Here is a 21,783-nt window from a genome sequence, read left to right on the forward strand (position 1 = left end):
TTTCCATTTTTAAAATGGCATTTTGTCCGCGAGTGTTCTCAAAAACGGTTGGAGATTGAGTCTTGAAACTTTCAGGGATGATAGATTGTGACTCTTAAATTTGAGAAACCTGTATAGTTTATGTTGCCGTGACGTCCGTTGTCCACCGGAATTAGTTTAAAAATATGCAAATTTTCATTTTTTTTCTTATTGAAATGTTTTTAATAGAGGCAAATAGACTGTTTCGAGTCATATTATTTCCACCGGAAGTTATTTCTTCCGAACCGGAAGTAGTCGAAAAAATGCTCATTTTTCATCGAAACTTTGAGGGATGATTCCTCCACACTCAGTGAAGAGTTAAAATTCATTTTGACTACTTCCGGTCATACCGGAAGTGAATAAAAAAGACCGGAAGTTGTTTGAAATTAATAGATTTCACTCTTTTATGAGTTGCTAAACAATTCTGAAGAATTATTATGAATATTTTTTACATTTAAAGTTGTTTTACTTTCTTTTATCAATCAAAATTTCCCAATCAAGATTTTATCAGAAATCTAACGGAAGACCTACTCGTTGCTCGCAACGAGATCTCATCTAGTTATTATTATTATTCTTTCTTTTTTAGACAAAATTTTGTGCACGGATTTCTCGAAAACTATTCAATGAATTTCCTTGAAATTTTCAGGGATAAAAGGTCTTTATATGAATTTTATATGAAATTCCGTTTTTTGGTAAACTCGGTTCCAGTGCCAAGTTATGGACAATTTTCTGATTTTAAAATGCAATTTTGTCCGCGAGTGTTCTCGAGAATGGCTTAAGATATTAACTGGAGACTTGTTAGAGATGATAGAACTTGACTTTTAGATTGGAGTGGGCACCTTTTCGTCTGTCGTCGGCACTTCCGGTCGCTTACGGAAGTGATCAAAGAAATCGTTAAATTTCAACGTTCCTTTTTTAAATCAATTCTTACATCATTTTATTGCATCTCTTTTGTAGTTTTGAAATATGTTGGTCCCACCGGAAACAAAAACGTCAACTTCCGGTTATAAGAGAAAAACGACATAATTTGAGTATTTTTCTTTCCCATTAATATCTATTGTAGATAAAGTATTTGGAATGAATTTTAAACATGTTATTCAGACAGCAAATGTCTAGAGTAACCTCAAATATCTTTCAAAAATTCACTTCCGGTCGCGTGTTTTTCTGTCCTCAAAATGAGAAGTTGTCTGAGCAAGATCTCGGAAACGGTAAGAGATTCAGACACCAGACTTATATGAGCAACAGATCTTAAGATGTAGCAAAAACCATTTGGGTTCAGAGCGTCTGCCGTCACTTCCGGTCGTCACAGGAAGTGATCAAAAAATCGAAAATTTCAACTTTTCTTTTTTTATTTAAAGATTGCATCACTTTATTGCATCTTTTTCGCAGATTCGAAAGATGTTGGTCCCACCGGAAACAAAAACGACAACTTCCGGTTATAAGAGAAAAACTACAAAATTTGAGTATTTTACTTTCCTATAAATATTCTTTATAGATAACGTATTTGAAATGAATTTTAAATATGTTATTCAGACTGCAAAGGTCTAGAGCAAACTTAAATATCTTTCAAAAATTCACTTCCGGTCGCGTGTTTTTCTGTCCTCAAAATGAAAAATTGTCTGAGCGAGATCTCAAAAACAGGTAAAAGATTAAAACACCAAATTCTTATGAGTAGCAGACCTTGAGGACTAGGCAAAACCATTTTGGTTAAACGCGTCTGTCGTAACTTCCGGTCGTCACAGGAAGGGATCAAAGAAATCAAAAATTTTAACTTTTCCTTTTTAAATTAAAGTTTGCATCACTTTATTGCATCTCTTTCGCTGTTTTGAAACATGTTAGATTCCACCGGAAACAAAAACGTCAACTTCCGGTTTTAGGTGATAAACTACATTACTTTGATATTTAACCTTCTCATAAATATTGCTTATCGATAAAGTACTTGAAATGTTTTTATGCATTTTGTAGTTACTGCAAATGTATAGAAAAACGTCAAGAGATTTTTTATAAAATTCACTTCCGGTCCTCAGAATTATAATTTGTTCTCACAATATTGCTCGGAAACAGTAAAAGAGTGAAGTCTAAAACTTTCAGAACTGATAACCAGTCATCAGTTTATTTGAATCGCGAGGAAATCTGATATCGCCGTTACTTCCGGTCGTGACAGGAAGTGATGCAAAAAAGTGAATGGTTAATGGTTAGCTCGTTGGATTTTCACCCTGACAACCAGGGTTAAATCTCCAGAGTGTCTGAATTTCTTTTATCACCTTTTCAGCTTGAATTTACGTTTTTATTTTCAAAATCGGACGGAAGGCCTCTCATTGCTCGCAATGAGTTTCTAGTTATGTTCCCCAAACGAAGTTGGGGAACATATTGTTTTTACTCTGTTTCTTATTATTAGGTCTTCCGTTTTCAACGGAAGACCTATAGTGATTCTACTGTTTATTATTATTATTATTTTTATTATTATTATTATTTTTTTTCATTTTTATTTTTTTTACCTTTTCAAATCGCGATATCTCAAAAACTACTCATTCATTTTCAGCCAAATTTTCAGGAATGATGTGTTATCTCATGCCATTTTGAAATATTGAAAAAGTTCGGAAAAAGTTACTTCCGGTCGGGAATTATTACGATTTTTCACTTTTTCCACTAAAAATCTAGTCCATGAATGTTCTCAGATACTGTTAAAGGAAGGAGTCTGAAACTTTCAAGTATGATAGAATTTGGTTTGTAGATGTGTGATGGAAACATTTCGTGTGTCGTCGTCACAGGAAGTGATTTAAAAAGGGTAATTTTTCGAACTTTTTTTGTTTTTCACTATTTTTTTATGTTGTTGATAGGCTAAATAAAGAATCTTACAAGAATGCTAAATATGTAGTTTGTTTTAAAATTGATTAACCCATACTCAAAATATTTATCATTTTTCAATTTTAAACGATGATGTTTGATAGCTTAATGGTTAGCATGTTGAATTTTCATGTGGGCGATCCGGATTCAATCCAAAGAATGTCCGATTTTTTTTCTCACTTTTTTGGGCTCAAATATAAGATTTTATCTTTAAAGGGGGGGGGGGGGGGCGCTACGTCGTTCGACGTCAGAGCAGCGGTGTTTGACGGCACATTATCAGCGTGTCTTTTTACTCCCTCATAAAGAGTTTGCAGTTGAATTTTGCACTAATTAATGTGCATAGATGCAATTGTGATACGAGAAAACGAGGAAAACATGTTGGTAGAAATGTATATGTAGCTAGATACCTATGCAATTGTATCATAAATTGAAGAGTTGCCGAATTCTATTTTGAAAGTAGAATTTGTTACTTTCTCATGTTGATTGAATAACATATAGCAATTTCAAATGAGAGAAAAATAAACTTCAATGATATTTTTCTTTGATTTTAGTAGGGCAATATTCCTTTATAGATGCAAGTTACTGAACATAATAGGTATCAGATTCCTTGAGTGTCATATGGCGAGACGTGTTTTGTTGCGAAACATTCCAGTCTTTTCATTATTGTGTTACTAATTGGAATAATCCACTTTGGGGGTAAAAAGGAATATAAAATGTGTAAGAAAACTTAGCGCTGCATTTATGTTACGTGTCCGTATACGGTATGTTATATGTACAGTGTGATAAATATACATTCTTAGGCTAGAAAATAAGGCTATAGCAACATATTTTTTAAAAAAATCATTGAAGCTATCACGCACACTTATTCAATTGAAGACACATTCCAAAGAAAAGGCGCGAAGATTTACTTGTGACATTTGGCGCGAAATAAAGAATAAAGGAAGTAAACACAATAGTTTTTTTTAGTTTTTATCAGTAACAGATTATTTTCTCTGCTATCAGTTACTGTTAAAACTCAAGTAACAAATCCGATGTAAATCTACTAGTACTTGCACAAAATTTAGTTGGCTAGTTTTCATCCTATAATTCCACACTATAAGAAAAAAAGATTAACCTGCCTGACACTCGTTACTTCAGGGAATGAGTGCAAGGTAAACATCAGTGATGGCTGGAACATTGCGCTAGTGTAGTGGTTTCAATATTAAAGAACAAGGTTCACATAGGGCCTTTTTTGGCCCTGTGAATTTCAGAAAAACTGAAACTGCTTGGTTTTAGTTAATGCATTAAATATCATTTAGACCTTTGATGACTGCGTATCTATCAAAAATGACGTAATTTTCTGGCTAGCCAATGCATTATGACGTCATGAAATGTGTCATTTTCCTCATATCGTGAAAAATTCTACAGAACAGCAATTTTTTAAAACTATTTTTCGATAGTTAATATAGAGCGTAACCTCTGATCTTAAATATGCAACTATGAAATGATAGAACTATTTCTGAGGATTATAAAACCTGTTTTATTTTTTAGATCAGAGGGTGTGCTCATATTATTTCTCTTCTGTGAAAGTACTCAAATATACTTATTTTCATTAAAATTCAAGAACATTGCAATTTCATGAGCCCTGTTTTCCAAGACCTTGGCTATAAAGAGAAAATTTTTAATAGGAAATGAAAACACTAAGTCTCTACTTTATCTTGTTGTTTAAAATGGAACATAAAGTGTTAGTCAATAAATTGGTATATCTACAGGGCCATTTTATGCATAAAGTGAACCTAGCTCTTTTCGGGCAGCCAAATTTGGTTTAATCCCGACTATATCTGAATTTTTTGCTTAAATTTACGTTTTCATCTTTATCAATGATGTTGAACTTTGTTTTTCTCTTTGTGAATTCTGTGCTCTTTTTATTTTTTTTTTTATAAATAAAAAATCTTTTCAAAAAAACCCATGTTGAATTTTTTGGTGTCTTTACAACGAGCAGATATAAGAATATCACAGTTAAGGATGGTTATTCGGACAGAAGACCTCTCGTTGCTCGCAACGAGTATCTAGTTATTATTCTTTTCTTCATAGTTATGACGATATCTCAGCTGTGAGTGAGCAGATTTCAGAGATTTTTTCGCGGAAGATGCATCATGTAAATATCTCCAGACGTGTTCTTCATTTTTTCAAAATTCACTTCCATTCGCGATTTTTGGGGAAATTTGTATTTTTTAAACGGCATTTTGTCCAGAATTTTTCTCGAGAACGGCTAAAGATATGAAATTGAAACGCAATGAATAAATAGAACATCAAATTCCAATATGGGGAACGACCTTTATTTTTCGTCGTCGGCACTTCCGGTCGCAAACGGAAGTGAATTCAAAAAGTCCAATTTTTCAACTTTTTTGTTTTTCAATATTTTTCTTTAGTATTTACAGGGTTTATAGAATGTTTTACAAGAATTCTAAATATGTATTCAATATTTTGATGCGTGCATTTATTGCAAAGATATGACCGATCTAAACTTTGTCCCACTGTCTGGGGTTCGAATCCTGCTGGAGGTAGTTAATTTTTTTTCTTTGTTTTTCTCTTTTTTCAGTTGCTAATGACTTCTCTCTCTTTAAAAACATGTATGGTAGTTTTTGCTGATTTTTAAAAGCTTTTTTGTCAGAGATTCTGTAGAAAGCCTTTCGACATATACTGAATATCTTTGCATCTAGTCGCCCGCGTGGCGCAGTGGTTAGAGCGTCTGCTCTAGAGTCGCGAAGTAAGGAGTTGATCCTTACGTCGCGGGTTCGAATCCCACTGTGGGACGTGGAGACCGGTCCTTCGGATGAGACCGTATAAACCGAGGTCCCGTGTCGCAGTAGGTGCTGGCACGAAAAAGATCCCTCACTGCTCAATGGCCGTAAGTGCCGAGTATAGGACAAAATTTGCAGCTCTCCACCGGCAAATGGTGGCGTCTCCATATGAGTGAAAAATTCTCGAGAGGGACGTTAAACAACATACAATCAATCAATCAATCTTTGCATCTATAATATGTCCTTCTAAAACTATATTAAGGATTTCATTCTTGTCCCCAAAGCTTGACCCATTCAAAAGTTGTCACCCCTTTTGCAATAAAATCTTGTTATCGCTACTCCTCCGAAACCGTAAAACGTAGAGATTCCAAGCCTTCATCAGTGTCTTCGACTCATTTCATACTCTCTTCATTCTATCATTGCAAAAGCAACTGCATCGGTATATTTGACTTTGACCTTGAAATATAGGTCAAGGTCAAAGTCATTTAAAAACATAAGAAATTCCTTATATATGTGTAAAATATAGCAATTCACCAAATGACCTTGAACTTTGACCTTGACCTTTGGCCTTGACATTGGGTCAAATGAAAAGTAAGGACATGCATCCAGCTCCAGTATCAGGTAAAAACATAGAAAGTAAAGCTTTCCCTGGTTTTGTTTTGTTTTTGTTTTTTTTTTTGAAATGACCTTGACCTTTGACCTTGACCCAAAGGTCACAATCAGGCTTAAAGATGTGAAAGTAGTTACAATTCTTAGTTTAAAAGAGGCATAAAATAAACAATTCATCCCCCCCTTCTTAAAAAAAATCATATCAACAACAACGTAGAATATTTCTGTAAAATTCAAACCAGACCTCGGATCGACACCATATTTTGTACAAATGTAGTACAGACCTCAGAGAAACTTTCTTGAGAGTTTTACGGCGAGTCTTATAAGTTTATAGAAGTCATGAAGTTTCACGGCAAAAACTACAAGTTCTGTTGTGTTTGAAATTAAAGTGCAGGTGAACGAAGAAATGATCTAAACCTTTTATCGGCTATTTCTTCAGATGTCGTTAGTAGCATTCGATTTTCCTGATATGATACGACATTTTAATACCAAGCATTCTCTCTTTCTTTTACATTTGGAATTTATTTGATTTTTATTTAGAATTAATCAGTTTCCAGAAATAGCGATTTTCGGTATATTAAAAACAATTCTCGCTTTCATTGTGGTGTTTCCCTTCTAAAAATGCATGTTGGGAGTTTAATTTGTGCTACACATATTTAATTTAACCCAAAGAAATGCTTATTTAAATGTTTCATATTTATTTCAGGATATTCAGTCAGAAATGTGAAAATCCGAACCCGATCTTTTAAGCTTACAACAAAGCTATTTTCAAAAAATTCAGCATGCTCACAATATCGATGAATCGGGCTACAGTCCATTAATACATTTTCATTAGGGAACAGTGTTAACGTTTTCTCACGCAGCCCGTCCCTTGTTATTTTATAAACTTCTTGCAAGTTCAGGAACTATTTCCTTTTACGGAACTTCTTTCTTCCCCTACCGATTCTAAAAATACGCTTGTATTTATTATATAGTCTTAAACAATTAACTTACCCAATTTTATCGGAATGTGTAGCGCAGTGGTTAGCGCACCTGCCTTTCAAACCAAGGGTTTTGAGTTCGATCCCAGCTGGAGGAGGATTTTTTTTTTTTTTTTTTCATTTTTTTGCTTTTTGCATTTTTCTTTTTTTTCAGCCTAAATGACACGAAAACACTTAAAAAGGTTGAAAGGCATCTAATTGTTCTCTTAACAATTAGTTTACTAGTTATTATTAAGGTCTTTCGATATATATGATAAGATATGAATATGAAACTTGCTGAGGTGATAGGGCATCAAATGTAGTTATGTTGATCGACCATTATTTTTCGTCGTTCGTACTTCCGGTCGCAAACGGAAGTGAATTCAAAAATGTTAAATTTGTAACTTCTTTGTTTTTCAATATTTTTCTCTGGGATTTACAGGGTTAATAGAGAGTCTTCTAAGAGTTCTATGTATGTTTTTATCATTTTGATTGATGCATTTATTGCAAAGATATGACCGATCCAAATTTTCTCGTATTGTTGCGGGTTCGAATCCTGCTGGGGCGGAAGATTGTTTCTCTCTTTTTTCAGTTGTAAATGATATTTTTCTCTGTGAAGACATGTATGATAGTTTTTGCTTATTTTTCAAAGCTTTTTTAACAGAGATTCTACAGAAATCCTTTAATAATCATGATCTATGTTGAAAGACTGTGTTACATAAAAGCAAACAAAAAATACCTTCAATAAAGTATTAAATGAAGTGAGGTAGCACAGCGATCTGGAGAAAAGTTAGGTCGGAAGACCACTTGTTGCCCTAGCAACAAGAAACGCATCTAGTCATCATTATTATTATTTTTTAGGCAAAATTTTGTGCGCGCGATATCTCGAATACTATTCAGTGATTTTCCGTGAAACTTTCAGCGTTTGTGAGCAATGATATGTTCTTGTAGCATGGCCAAAAAAATTTGGAAAATTCCCTTCTGGTTCCAAGTTATGGGCAATTTCCTGATTTTTAAATGAAATGTTGTCCGCGAATTTTCTCAAGAGTGGCTAAAGATAGGAACTGGAGACTTGTCAAAGATAAAAGAGCATGATTTGTAGATTTGTGGAACGATTTTTTTATGAGTTGTCAATACTTCCGGTCGTCATCGGAAGTGTTCAAAGAAATCGAAAATTTCAACTTTTCTTTTTTTAATCAAATCTTGCATCATGTTATTGCAACTCTTTCGCAGTTTCGAAATATGTTGGTCCCACCGGAAACAAAAACGACAACTTCCGGTTATAAGAGAAAAACTACATAATTTGGGTATTTTACTTTCGCATAAATATCTTTTATAGATAAAGTATTTGAAATGAATTTTAGATATGCTATTCAGACTGCAAATGTCTAGAGTAACGTCAAATATCTTTGCAAACTTCACTTCCGGTCGCGTGTTTTCCTCTCCTCAAAATGAGAAAATATCTGAGCAAGATATCAGAAACGGTAAGAGATTAAGACACCAAACTTATATGAGTAATAGACCTTGAAGAGTGGGCAAAACTGTTTGGATTAATCTGTCAGTCGTCACTTCCGGTCGTCACAGGAAGGGATCAAAGAAATCAAAAAGTTCAACTTTTCTTTTTTAAACTAAAACTTGCATCACCTTATTGCATCTCTTTCGCTGTTTTGAAATATTTTAGACTCCACCGGAAACAAAAACGTCAACTTCCGGTTTTAGGGGATAAAATACGTTATTTCGATATTTAACTTTCTCATAAATATCACTTATAGAAAAAGTATTGAAATGTTTTAATACATGTTGTAGATACTGCAAATGTCTGGAGACACGTCAGAGATTTTTTATTAAATTGACTTCCGGTCGCATGTTTTCCTGTCCTCAAAATTAGAATTTGTTCTCACAATTTCTCGGCAACAAAAAACGACTGAAGTCTGAAACTTTCAAGACTGATAGTCCGTCATCAGTTTATTTGAATCGTATGAAAATCGTGTGTCGCCGTTAGTTCCGGTCATGACAGGAAGTGATGCAAAAAAGTGAATGGTTAATGGTTAGCACATTGGATTTTCATGCTGACGACCAGGGTTAAATCTCCAGTGTGTCTGAATTTCTTTTATCACTTTTTCAGCTTGAATTTTCGTTTTTATTTTCAGAATCGGACGGAAGACCTCTCATTGCTCGCAATGAGTTTCTAGTTATTATTATTATTTTTCCGCCCATCTAATTTTGTGCACGCGATTTCTCAAAGACTACTTGATGAATTAACATGAAATTTGCAGGAACAATGTGTTGTAAACTGAAGTTATTTTATCCGAGATAAGATTTGGAAATTTACTTCCGGTGCCAAGTTACGGACCATTTTCTGAATTTAAAAATGACATTTTGTCCGCGGATAATCTCAAGAACGGTAAAATATATCAATGTGAAACTTTCAGGAATTATAGATCGTGATGAATACTAGCCAGGACGTGACTTTTCCTTCGTCGTCAGTACTCCCGGTCGCTATCGGAAGCGAATTTAAAATAGTCCAATTTTTCAACTTATATGTTTCCCAGTATTTTATAATGAAATTTATAGGAATTATAGAGATTCTTTTCAACATGTTTGATATATAATTTGTTTTAAAATTGATAAATCCAAACTTGAGATATTTATCTGTTTTCAAAACTGGATTGAAATGCTTTTCGAAAGTAGAATTTCAATCCAATGTTTTCGCAGACGTCTGCGTCGAATGAAACCTCGGATGTCCGAGAAAACATTTAATAAAAATTGAATGTTTTCTCAGACGTCCGCAGTGAGTTTATTGCGGACGTCGGAGAAAACATTGGATTGAATTTTTTCTTTGCAGGTGAATTTCAATCCACCTTGTCATTCTCTCAGGAATAGTGTTAATGATTCATCTAATGGACAAATGATATTATTTTAATTTTAGTTTAATATAAAATTAATACAAATAAGACTTTTCTATCCAATTTCTAAAAAGAAATTGATGACTTTCTTAGGAGTAATTTTACAATTAAGGACAGGGGAGATGGCATTTTTGGAAATCAACAATCTATGGCACGCCGATTGCTTCAAAATTATTTTCTGCACAACGATCACTATTTTATACACGAGCTTGATGGAAAAATATACACGAGTAAAATAAAAATGCACGTATCAGTAAAATTTGTACATAGTTTGGAAGATTTTAACACAAACATAACGAAAAATACACGAATCCGAAATTTTTTACACGATTAAGGGATATAAAATGCACAAATGTAAAATCAAAAACTGCACGAGCAGAGGAAACTAAAAATTACACAAACAATTTTACTGCGCATACAGCTGCGCATATCATTATTATGCACATAGAATATTCATTGTGTTCTTGGTTTTCTGTACTCTTTATCTCTTCATGAATGCTGGATGTAATCGAGAGAAAATGGCGTTGACGATGATATGCATGTTTGTTTGCTTCTTTATTTCTTTACTAAAACTCGATCCGATTTCTAGCTAATGCCAATCGAACGAATGAAATGTTTTCTTGTGAACTGTGTGAAAAAATTTAAAAGTTGTTCGGAGATATTATATTTTTCTTATATTGACCGAGATCCTAACCAAAATATGGAGGTATTATATGATGCCGGACATAAATTGTGACTAGAAAGGAATCGCATGTCTGTTATAATGCGGGAAAAAAGTATCATTCCACATGATGCACTCGACTCCGAACTAAAAGCAATACGCTCTATGGTCTTTTAATATTCCCTAACTTATAGATACAACTTTAACGGAAAATACTCGTATAAAATAAAATTAACAAATGCGTAATAAAACGATTAATAAAGTGGATTATTCATGAAAATGATGGCAGAATTATTGCTGAATATAATCATTAAATTGTAGAATTTATTTTGGTACTTCTCATTTGTACTAATTATGAATTCATTTGGGCAATTTTTTTTTTCATTTAGGAATAGGAAATTATTCAGTTGGCTGGATATATTTTTTATTTTCAAAAAGATTAAAAAGTGGGGATTACCTGACCTTAGATATACACAGTATGTTTTTAAAGTCATACATAAAAAATATTTTATTTCTAATTATACATATATCTTTACTTATAAAATATGAGGATATCAATTTTGGTTGAATATCTGTAGCCTACACTGTTATGAATTCTTTAAATGATATCGCATATTTTCAGTCATAAACTACTCAATAAAAAACAAGACATTCCTAAGGGTAAGCGTTACCCTCATTCGTAATGGCGATTACTTGATAAATGTTTTCACTTTTAATAAAAAGGACCAGATAAAGGGAAAATATATATACTCGATGTGCTTTATGTATATGCGGTTTTGTGTTTTGTTACTTAAAATTTGTCCAAATGAAATAACAAAACTCTACTCAAATAATCCTGGCACCGGTAAAACATATCATTAGTGGCGGATCTGGTTCGTGGATTGATTGAGTCGCAACATCTGAATCTATGTATTTATTATAGTTTCAAATTGTTGGACCATAATGACACATCAGAAATTTTAAAACATAGTGAATTACGTAAAATGTTACAAAAAAGAAAATGGGAATGGATATTATAATAAAAAGAAAGAACATAGCACATGTTTTATCACTCTTGAAAAATGCAAATAAATCATGTTCTTTATGGAGCTTAGTTTAAGCCATATTTTATTTGAAAATGACAAGCAGAAGATACAGATAAGTAGTACAAAAATCAAAAAAGATTCGGAACTTGAGGTTTGACAAATATTTTCCAAGATAACAAATTCTCTTTACATTTCGAATTCGTATGCATAAAATTTTAATTATTTTCCGAAACTAATTTTTTGTAATAACACTTTTTTACCCAAATCTATAGTCACTATAAAAAGAAAATGACTTTATAGCAATATTATACATGTGTATCAATGGCATCAACTAGGTGTTTTACTTTGAGCATGACTACGAATAAATATAAGAAAACATATGATGAATAGAAACCTCAAGAAATCTTTGTTTCATTACCGTGTGCAAATTTATTATTGTCAAAATCTGCATTGAAAATAAATATGCATGTGTAGCCAAGTACCAGCTAATAAAGTTCATCTTATATGTCTTCTTGAATTTGGTCTTACAATATCGTTACAGTTCAGTTGAATTGCAATCCAGATTTCGATAGACTATCATATGTACCCGTAAATTCTCAAAAAAATATTTCAGGCACGAAGCATCAGGAGCGGCCCCCACTTTTTTCCAAACATAACCCACTTCTATTGTAAATGTCCACTGAAATGCTGGTTGCCCCCCCCCCCCCCCCACTTTGTTGTAGGATATTTTAAATCAAAGTAATTCGGTATTATGATGTGTTTCGAAAAGAAAATGGAAGGTGGAACCCCCCCCCCCCCCCCCCCACACACACACACACGAAATAGGAATTTCGAGTTTGGACACTTTACCTTTTTTTTTGCTTGTCAATGTTTTTTTCAGGTAGGTTGTCAAAAAAAAAAATTCTGGCTGCCCCCCCCCCCTCCCTTCAAAAACCGATACTACGTGCCTGTACTTTATAATTTTTAAATTTTCTTAACTCCTTTATATGCACTTTTACTATTCAAAATAGACTACCGCCGTTGCATTAAAAACAACATAAATAAAGCTTTAATTCACATAAGTAAAACGACTGTATATTTTTTCTACATTTTCATGGAGTTGTATGAAATCACCACACGTTGCTCAAAAGTTAAGACTACATGTACTACTTTGTTACATACATATATCAAAAAGTGAGATATGCGTTTCAATATTAAAATTTAAGTTGCACAATTATTTACTCGATTTTCTTTACTGTTGACTTCCAAAAAGTTTTCGGTCAAATTCCACAACCCAGATGATCGCAACATTGTTTCAAAATCTTTGTATGAATTGTTAGTAATCTTTAATCAAAAGGTATTATTGGTTTGTCAAAGAGCTATAAATCGATTAGCGTACAGGTGTTTTTCGTTCCAGAACCATGCAGCAGGGAGATATCTCTGTATGAAAAGGTCACGCATGCACATCCTTGATGATTACCAAAAGTACACACAGTGGGTGGTGGAGGAGAATAGTGTGATTTCTTGTTAACTCTCCTGTATTATATATATTATGTTGTTTTTATTTATTTTTATTCAGGCCTATATGTCATTGTTTTAAACTTTCAAAAGAAATTGCTATATAGAGGAATGACATACTTAAAAAAATCCAACAATTAAACACACAACTGGTAATATGCATCCCCCTTTTTAGGTCACCTGAGTCACTCAGGTGACCTATTGCTATCTGTTCTCGTCCGTCGGCGTGCGTCGTGCGGTGTGCGTCGTGTGTTAACATTTGAACATTTTTAGCTTCTTCTCTGAAACCGCTTAACCAATTTCAATCAAATTTGGCATATAGCATTTATGGGTGAAGGGGAACAAAAATTGTGAATTTCATGGTCCCTGCCCCCCTGGGGCCTGAGGGGTGGGGCTAAAACCACTGAAAATAATGCAATCTTTAAAAATCTTCTTCTTCACTCCTGGACATCAAGCAGTCAAACTGTTGGCATCATAGTAATGAGCATTGAGCCCTCTACCAAAATTGTGAAATTCAAGGCCCCAGGGTCAGGGGTTCTGGTGCTAGGGTGGGGCTATATAGATCATATAGTGAAAGTGCATCATTTCTTTGAAAATCTTCTTCTCTGCTCCTGGGTATTATATAAACTAACTAAGTACATACTTATGAAGAGCAAGAGTGCCTCTTCCAAAATTGTGAATTTCATGGCCCCATGGTCAGGGATACTGGTGTTAGGGCGGGGCTCTATTGATTATGTAGTGAAAATGCATGAATTCTTTGAAAATCTTCTTCTCTGCTCCTGTGTATTAAGTAAAGTAACTAAGTACATAGTTATGATGAGCAAGAGTGCCTCTTCCAAAATTTTGAATTTCATGACCCCAGGGTCAGGGGTTCTGGTGTAAGGGCAGGGCTCTATTGATTATATAGTGAAGATGCATTAATTCTTTGAAAATCTTTTCTCTCTCCTGGGTATTAAATAAGGTTACTCAGTACATAGTTATGATGAGCAAGAATGCCTCTTCCAAAATTGTGAATTTCATGGCCCCTGGATCAGGGGTTCTGGTGTTAGGGCGGGGCTCTATTGATTATATAGTAGAATTGCAGTAATTCTTTGAAAATCCTTTTCTATGCTCCTGGGTTTTAAATAAACTAGCATAGTACATAGTTATGAAGAGAAAGAGTGCCTCTTCCAAAATTATGAAATTCATGGCCCCAGGGTCTGGGATTCTGGTGTTTGGGGGGGGGGGCTCTATTGATTATATAATGAAGATGCATTAATCATTTGAAAATCTTCTTCTCTGCTCCTGGGTATTAAATAAAGTAACTAAGTACATAGTTATGATGAGCAAGAGTGCCTCTTCCAAAATTATGAAATTCATGGCCCCAGGGTCTGGGGTTCTGGTTGGGGGGGGGGGGGGGCTCTATTGATTATGTAGGGAAAAGGCATGAATTATTTCAAAATCTTCTTCTCTGCTCCTGGATATTTTTCAAACAAAGGAAGTGCATGGTTATGATAAGGAAGAATGTCTCTTCCAAAATTGTGAAATTCATGGCCCCTGGGTCAGGGGTTTTGGTGTGTGTGTGTGTGTGGGGGGGGGGAGCTCTATTGATTACATGTATATAGTGAAAATGCATAATTTATTTCAATTTTTTTTTTATTTACTACTGGTTATAGACTAGAGAAACAAGACTAGTGTATAGTTATGATGAGAAAGGGTGCTTCTTCCAGAATTGTGAGTTCGTGGCCAATGGGTCAGATGTTCTGGTGTAAGGATGGGGCTTTGTTTATTTAGTAAGATGGTGAAAATGCATTTCTTTGCTTTGAAAATCTTCTATGCTTCTCTGGATGTTCAAGGCAAACAGAGTAAAAGTTTTAATATGCAAGGGTATTTTTACCAGAATTTTGAACACCTGGACTATTTAGTCAAGCTTCCTGGTCCTGGCCAGGGCTCTATTAACTTGTATTCTACTGAGCAAAGTTATTCCCTTTAGCCATTCACCTTTGATAATTAATCAATGTACATAATGTATTTGAAAGCTTAATAGAATAAGAGAATTATGCAAGAAAATTTATTGTATAATAAAAAAAGTACTTTCATAGTTTTAATGACTTGGAAATAATAGATGAATAAAAATGAGACAAAAATAACTTATCTTTTTAAATGTTCTTCAACGACTAAGAGAGGCCATTGTGAGGAGGAATAATATGGGGTTAAATAATAGACATTTTGTTAATAGTCTGCATGGGAATAGTGATAAATGGGGGAGGGAGGGGGGCAGATAGATACTAGACCAATTATTTTGTTGATGCTAATCATACTATTTTTCTTGCTGTTGGGAAACAAAGCTTCATTTATCAGTTTATGGATCCTCTAAATTGTTGTATTGTACTCAGGTGACCGTTAAGGCCCTTGGGCCTCTTGTTTACGTTATCTATACATGTATTCTGTGTAGAATGTTTTTTTTTATTCGGGGGTGTTCATATACTACAAGTTTAAGATTGCGTGCCTGTTAATTTATCTACATGTATAATATTCGTTGTACGTATTCTTGAGAGTCTAGCGGAATTTTAAAAGAATTTTTTTTTTAAAAGAATACTCGTTACTCCTCCATTTGCATTTATAATATGTTTCAAGCATCCAAGCCACATTGAGCTGTTCTCTAATGAATATTAATGAAATGTGCGCAATGAGGATGATTTGCATATTATGTCGATGTTGTATTCTCACTCGTGCAGTTTTCGTTTTTAAGTTTGTGTAATTTCCTCACAATATCGTGTAAATATTTTGTTGATTGTGCAGTTTTTCTATAGTTTGTGTAAATTTTAATAACTTCGTGTATATTTTCCTCACTTTGTGTAAGTTTTTACTTACTCGTGTAATTTTTGTTTAAGGTCGTGCAGAAAATAATTTTGAAGCAATCGGCGTGCCATAACAATCCGTTTACGAAAATATGAATACTCTGTCCTGCAAAGGCAATAAAATAAGTAATCTGACATTGAAATATGGGCCTTCAGTTCTCTGATCTGTGAGTACCTGTAATAAATTCCAACTCTTTGCTAGAAAAAATGAAAGATCGAGCTCATGAGTATCCCTCCTCCTTGTTTTGTTTAAACGATAAAACATGTTCCTGGTCATCTCAGGAAAAAATATATTGCCTGCAATGGCATAAAATGAACTTTGAGCAATAATTTTGATCCAATGTTTTCTCAAACGTCTGAGTTGAATTCTACTCACCTATTTCATAGTGGTATTTTCCATGATAATTATTTCTTTTTAAGTGCGCATTTCCTGTGTGTTACATTATTACAAGCATATATAAATATGTTAAATTGCACACAATAATACAAGGATGGAGAATAGGACGGAAGACCTCTCGTTGCTTGCAACGAGTTTCTAGTTTTTTTGTTTGTTTGATTGTTTTTTTTTTTTTTTTTTGTTTTTTTTTACGAGTGCAAAGCACAAGTGAAAATGTAAAAAAAAAAATAAAATCCTGTCCCATTCGTGAAATAAATTCCATATTCAACTACAAAACATTTTTTTTATTTTCCCTTTGCCTCTGTCTTTTCTCAACACAGTGTCATAGGCTGTGACGTGATAGTTGAGCAGTTGAGACATCATATAGTTCAGCTGTTGTGAGATTGAAAACATTGTAACATGGATTTTAGCAACATATTTGGGAAGAAATTGGCAGGTTTAGTCTCCATCAAGATGGTTTAGTTACTATATCTTATTACAGGCCAGAAATTATTTTTATATACTTTGATATCCTTTCACACTATGAAAGAATATCACTACTGTATCCTTTGACATTGTGAGAGAATATCACTTTTATTTAATAAACAAATCACAGTATTTCACTCTTGAAAATGTAATAAAGTTTTCTATTTAAAAAACAGTACATGTCTAAAAGTTTACCAATGATCAGAGGATGTGTCGGGCAGATCGTTAAATTTTTCAAAGGGGCGGGGGGTGAAGAGGAAACAAGTTATTATAACGTAGGTTTACGTATAGTTAAACGACAACTTAATATTAATAAGAATACTATAAGGATGTAGTATCGTTTTTTGAAAGTGGGAGGACCGGCCAGGGGAAAAAAATTTGGATTACCTGATATGTTTTGACAAAAAAAAGGAAAATAAGTCCCCAAGCCTGAAAATCCTATTTCTTGTGTGTGTGTGGAGGGGGGGGGGCATTGTTTTTCACAACCAAATTTTCTCCATACATTACTACATAGCCTTTCACTCAACAATGTCTATATCAAACACACAACAAATATTCTGGACTCTCTCTTTATCTCTAGCAAATCCAAAGGGGGAATTGCAACCCCCGTAACCCCCCTTTGGATCTGCCACTGTGTGTCATTTTTTAACAAGGCAAATTGAAGGTTACGTTTACAAAAGAGCTAGGTTCACTTTTTGCGTAAAATGGCCCTGTGGAGATACCAATTTATTGACTAACACTTTATGTTCCATTTTAAACATCAAGTTAAAGTAGAGACTTAGTGCTTTCATTTCCTATTAAAAAATTTTCTTCTTAAAGCCAAGATCTTGGAAAACAGGCTTCATGGAATTGCAATGTTCTTGAATTTTAAGGAAAACAAGTCTATTTGAGTACTTTTACAGAAGAGAAATAATATGAGCGCACCCTCTGATCTAAAAAATAAAACATGTTTTGTAATCCTCAGAAATAGTTCTATCATTTAATAGTTGCATATTTTAGATCAGAGGTTGCGCGCTATATTAAATATCGAAAAATAGCTTTAAAAATTGTCTGTTTTTGTAGAATTTTTAAGGATATGAGGAAAATGACGCATTTCATGACGTCATAATGCATTGACTAGCCAGAAAATTACGCCATTTTTGATAGATACTCAGTCATCAAAGGTCTAAATGATATTTAATGCATTGTCAACTAAAACCAAGCAGTTTCAGTTTTTCTGAAATTCACAGGGCCAAAAAAGGCCCTAAGTGAACCTTGTTCTTTGAATGGGTACTAAAACAATGGCAGTGGGGGTATTGAGCTTTGCTCACAGTACACTGTACCTCCTGTTTTCTATAATTTACTTGTAATGATGAAAGATCTAGGTAGAAAATTGAAATGGTTTGATTACATACTGACAGAGGTATATTTTTCATGATATTTTGTAGTTGTATGTGAAGCAGGAGAAAAAAGAATCAGCAGTAATAATACGTGCATGAAGTGTCCTGTTGCATACTACCAGCCAAACAGGGGACAAAGTGTATGTTTACAGTGTTCAGCAAAGCAGACCACAGAACAAGAGGGGACTGTATATCAGGCAGACTGTGTCCGTATGTACACTCTTGTATAAGCCCTTATAAAGTTTGGCTTCTGCTTCAATTACTATTTCTCTTAATTAGATGGTTATTGTGATGCTTACAGCATTGAACGAGAAGGATTAATTTAGCTCCCAGAAAGCAAGAAAACTTGGTAATAGGAAGTATCCATATCCAACTGCAAAACAAGTATTTTCTTGTCCCCCACTTTCATTTAAAGTGGGGGATATCAATTTGGGTTTGTCTATTTGCTGTCCATCCATCTGTCATTCTGTTTTTGTGTAATACTTTCATCTCCAAATGATACCTGAAAAAGCCTTTGAGCTTTTGCAATGAAATTTTATATTACAATTCTTTATCTCCTAAATAAGAAAGAAATTTATACATTTTATTTGTGTGGAGCATTTGTTTCCAAATGAAATCTCATAAAGCCTTTGACAGGCCTTTCAAAATCTGCCAGTACCCAGTACTTTTACCTGGCTGAAATCATGATTGTACTGGCCAAAATATTCATTTAAGAACATATTTAAGAATCGCTTCCAAAATGTACCTCCTATTTTTATAAAAGTACCACCTGTTTTTTATCTTTATAAAAGCCCTGCTTTGAGCGTTTGCAATGGATTTTTTTAATCACAACTCCCTATGACCCAAATAAGACATACTTGCCAACTTTTGAAAATTCCCATGGGGGATTTTGCACGACGTGACAACAGTTTTCAAAGCTTTACATTGGGGACATTTTGTTGTGAAAATAAATGTTTATCCCATTTTTTTTTTAAATTTGTAACGTTGATTTCATTTATTAATAAAGCTTAAGGATAAAAACAATTTTTCCTTCCAAAATTCAAAATCTTTGCTTAAATAGGTGCCTCTCTCAGTAAAGAAGTGATATCTGTTTAGTTAAACAACATCATGTTTGACCAAGACACATAATTTGGTGAGAAATGGAAAATGTACAACTTTCAGTTCAATAATATTTTATGCAAAGTTTTAGAAATATATGAGGTTTTGTAATTAGTGTAAAGTTTCTGAAAACATTTGCAAGATTCTGTATTTACATTTTACACAATTAGAATTTCCTAATTAGACATTAAATTTAAAAATTGCAATGCATTTGTGTGGGGGGGGGATAAGAAAATTTATTTGTTGTTGTACCTTTAAATATTAGTGTCATTTTATTCCCTATTAATAAGAACACATTATTAATTTCATTACACACAAAACAATTTGAAAAAATAAATTTACTCTTAAGATCATCAATTATTTAACACAAGGATACCCCTTATCACAAACAAAAATTTTAAAAAATGGTTATTGTCATAATGAACTTTTGCAGTCTTGGCAGTGCCATGTGGGTATTCCTTTGTCATAACAAAAAATAACAACAAACAAACACCGTATGTTACTTTTGGGAAAGGGGGGGGGGGGGAGAGAAATTCAGTGTACGTGACATGAGACTTTGTTGTTTCATTTTAATTATTTTCATATTATTTTAACCGGTAAACTTTACAATATTTTATTATATGCAGATAAAATCAGCAGCTGTGCTTTGCAGTTGTCTACTTTCGTTTTTAAAAATATGATCTACATGGATTCCGATTTTATTGTTATTTATCATATCATTGTGTTTAATTTTTGTTTTGTTTGTTTGTTTGTATGGTGTTTAACGTCCCTCTCGAGAATTTTTCACTCATATGGAGACGCCACCACTTGCCGGTGGAGAGCTGCAAATTTTGTCCTATACTCGGCTCTTACGGCCATTGAGCAGTGAGGGATCTTTTTCGTGCCAGCACCTACTGTGACACGGGACCTCGGTTTATACGTTCTAATCCGAAGGACAGGTCTCCACGTCCCACAGTGGGATTCGAACCCGCGACGTAAGGATCAACTCCTTACTTCGCGACTCTAGAGCAGACGCTCTAACCACTGCGCCACGCGGGTGACGTATTTAATTTTTGTATTTAATAAAAAACAACAACATTTAATTAACCCCCAAATCTATGTGTTTCACCATGCATACCCCTTCAAACTGAAAAATTCAATCCCCTAACTGCTCCTGGCTATATGTTACATGTACCTGGACAGCTGTGTGCATTCAAGCGAGAAGTGATTTCCTGTGGCTAATTAACACCTCTGCATGAGTTAAACAAACAAAGAGTATGGAACGCCATAGCTGCCTTATGTGGTTATTTCATGAGAAGATGGTGCTTTATTATGTTATGCTGTGGTTATTTCATGTGAAGATGGTGCTTTATTATGTTATGCTGTGGTTATTTCATGTGAAGGTGGTTTTTCATGTGAAGGTGGTTTTTTATGTGATGGTGGTTTTTTATGTGAAGGTGGTTTTTCATGTGATGATGGTTTTTCATGTGAAGGTGGTTTTTTATGTGATGGTGAATTTTCATGTGAAGGTGGTTTTTCATGTGATGGTGTTTTTTCATGTGAAGGTGTTTTTTTTTTTATATTTAATGTGATGGTGGTCACTCGGAACTCTAAATACTTTTGAAGACTGAGTTTAACTGCTATTATCTTGAAATTTTGAAAGTGAAACAAATAGTCGATATAATTTAAATCATTTTAATACGCCATTGCTAGTTCCTCTTTTTTCCATAGGCGCTTGGTTTCAGGATGGTGTATTTTGTGTATTATGTTTTTTCCTAGCTTTGTCTGCATTAATTCGATAACCTAAGAATAAAAAAATCACTGAAATTAGCAAGTTTTAAAAATGATATATTACTTTATATAAAAAAGAGTGGAGGTACGACAGTTGCAATCTTCGATTTTACGTCGTGCCCGGCTCGGTTTAATTTCTACACTTTTCCTACCAGTTTCGGGCAGGAATTGGGATGAAATCTACATTTAAAAATGATTGAATAACGCCTTTCAATCGTCTGCCAGTTCGAACTTGCCGTATAAAATATGCAGTTAACAAAAACGTCCTGATATCTAGAACTGAAAGTGAAAGCAATGGAAGTGACGATTTTTAACCAAGTAAAATGTAGAGGCGTCCCGGAATAACGAGAACAAGTTTGGCGCGGTTTCTGACTTCCCTAGATTTTCCGAAGATGGCAACTGTTGTACCTACACTCTTTCTATATAGACTAATATGACACTTTTTAAACGTGCTAATTTCAGTGATTTTTTTTATTCTTATGTTTTTGAGTGTATTCAGACACACCTACAAAAAATTCATAATACACAA

General features: G+C 33.9%; 1 protein-coding gene across 1 annotated transcript in view; it reads left to right on the forward strand.

Moving 5' to 3' along the window:
- Nucleotides 1-21,783, forward strand: part of LOC133184557 (proprotein convertase subtilisin/kexin type 5-like) — a 163,562-nt gene that overhangs the window by 106,723 nt on the left and 35,056 nt on the right. Inside the window, exon 10 of the mRNA XM_061319645.1 lies at nucleotides 18,435-18,596. Coding sequence (XP_061175629.1) covers nucleotides 18,435-18,596 — 162 coding nt within the window. The remainder of the gene's footprint in view (nucleotides 1-18,434; nucleotides 18,597-21,783) is intronic.

Source organism: Saccostrea echinata, unplaced genomic scaffold, assembly GCF_033153115.1.
Source record: "Saccostrea echinata isolate AGI-Se365-2 ecotype Australia unplaced genomic scaffold, CSIRO_AGI_Sech_v1 ptg000010l, whole genome shotgun sequence".
NCBI classification, from domain to species: domain Eukaryota; kingdom Metazoa; phylum Mollusca; class Bivalvia; order Ostreida; family Ostreidae; genus Saccostrea; species Saccostrea echinata.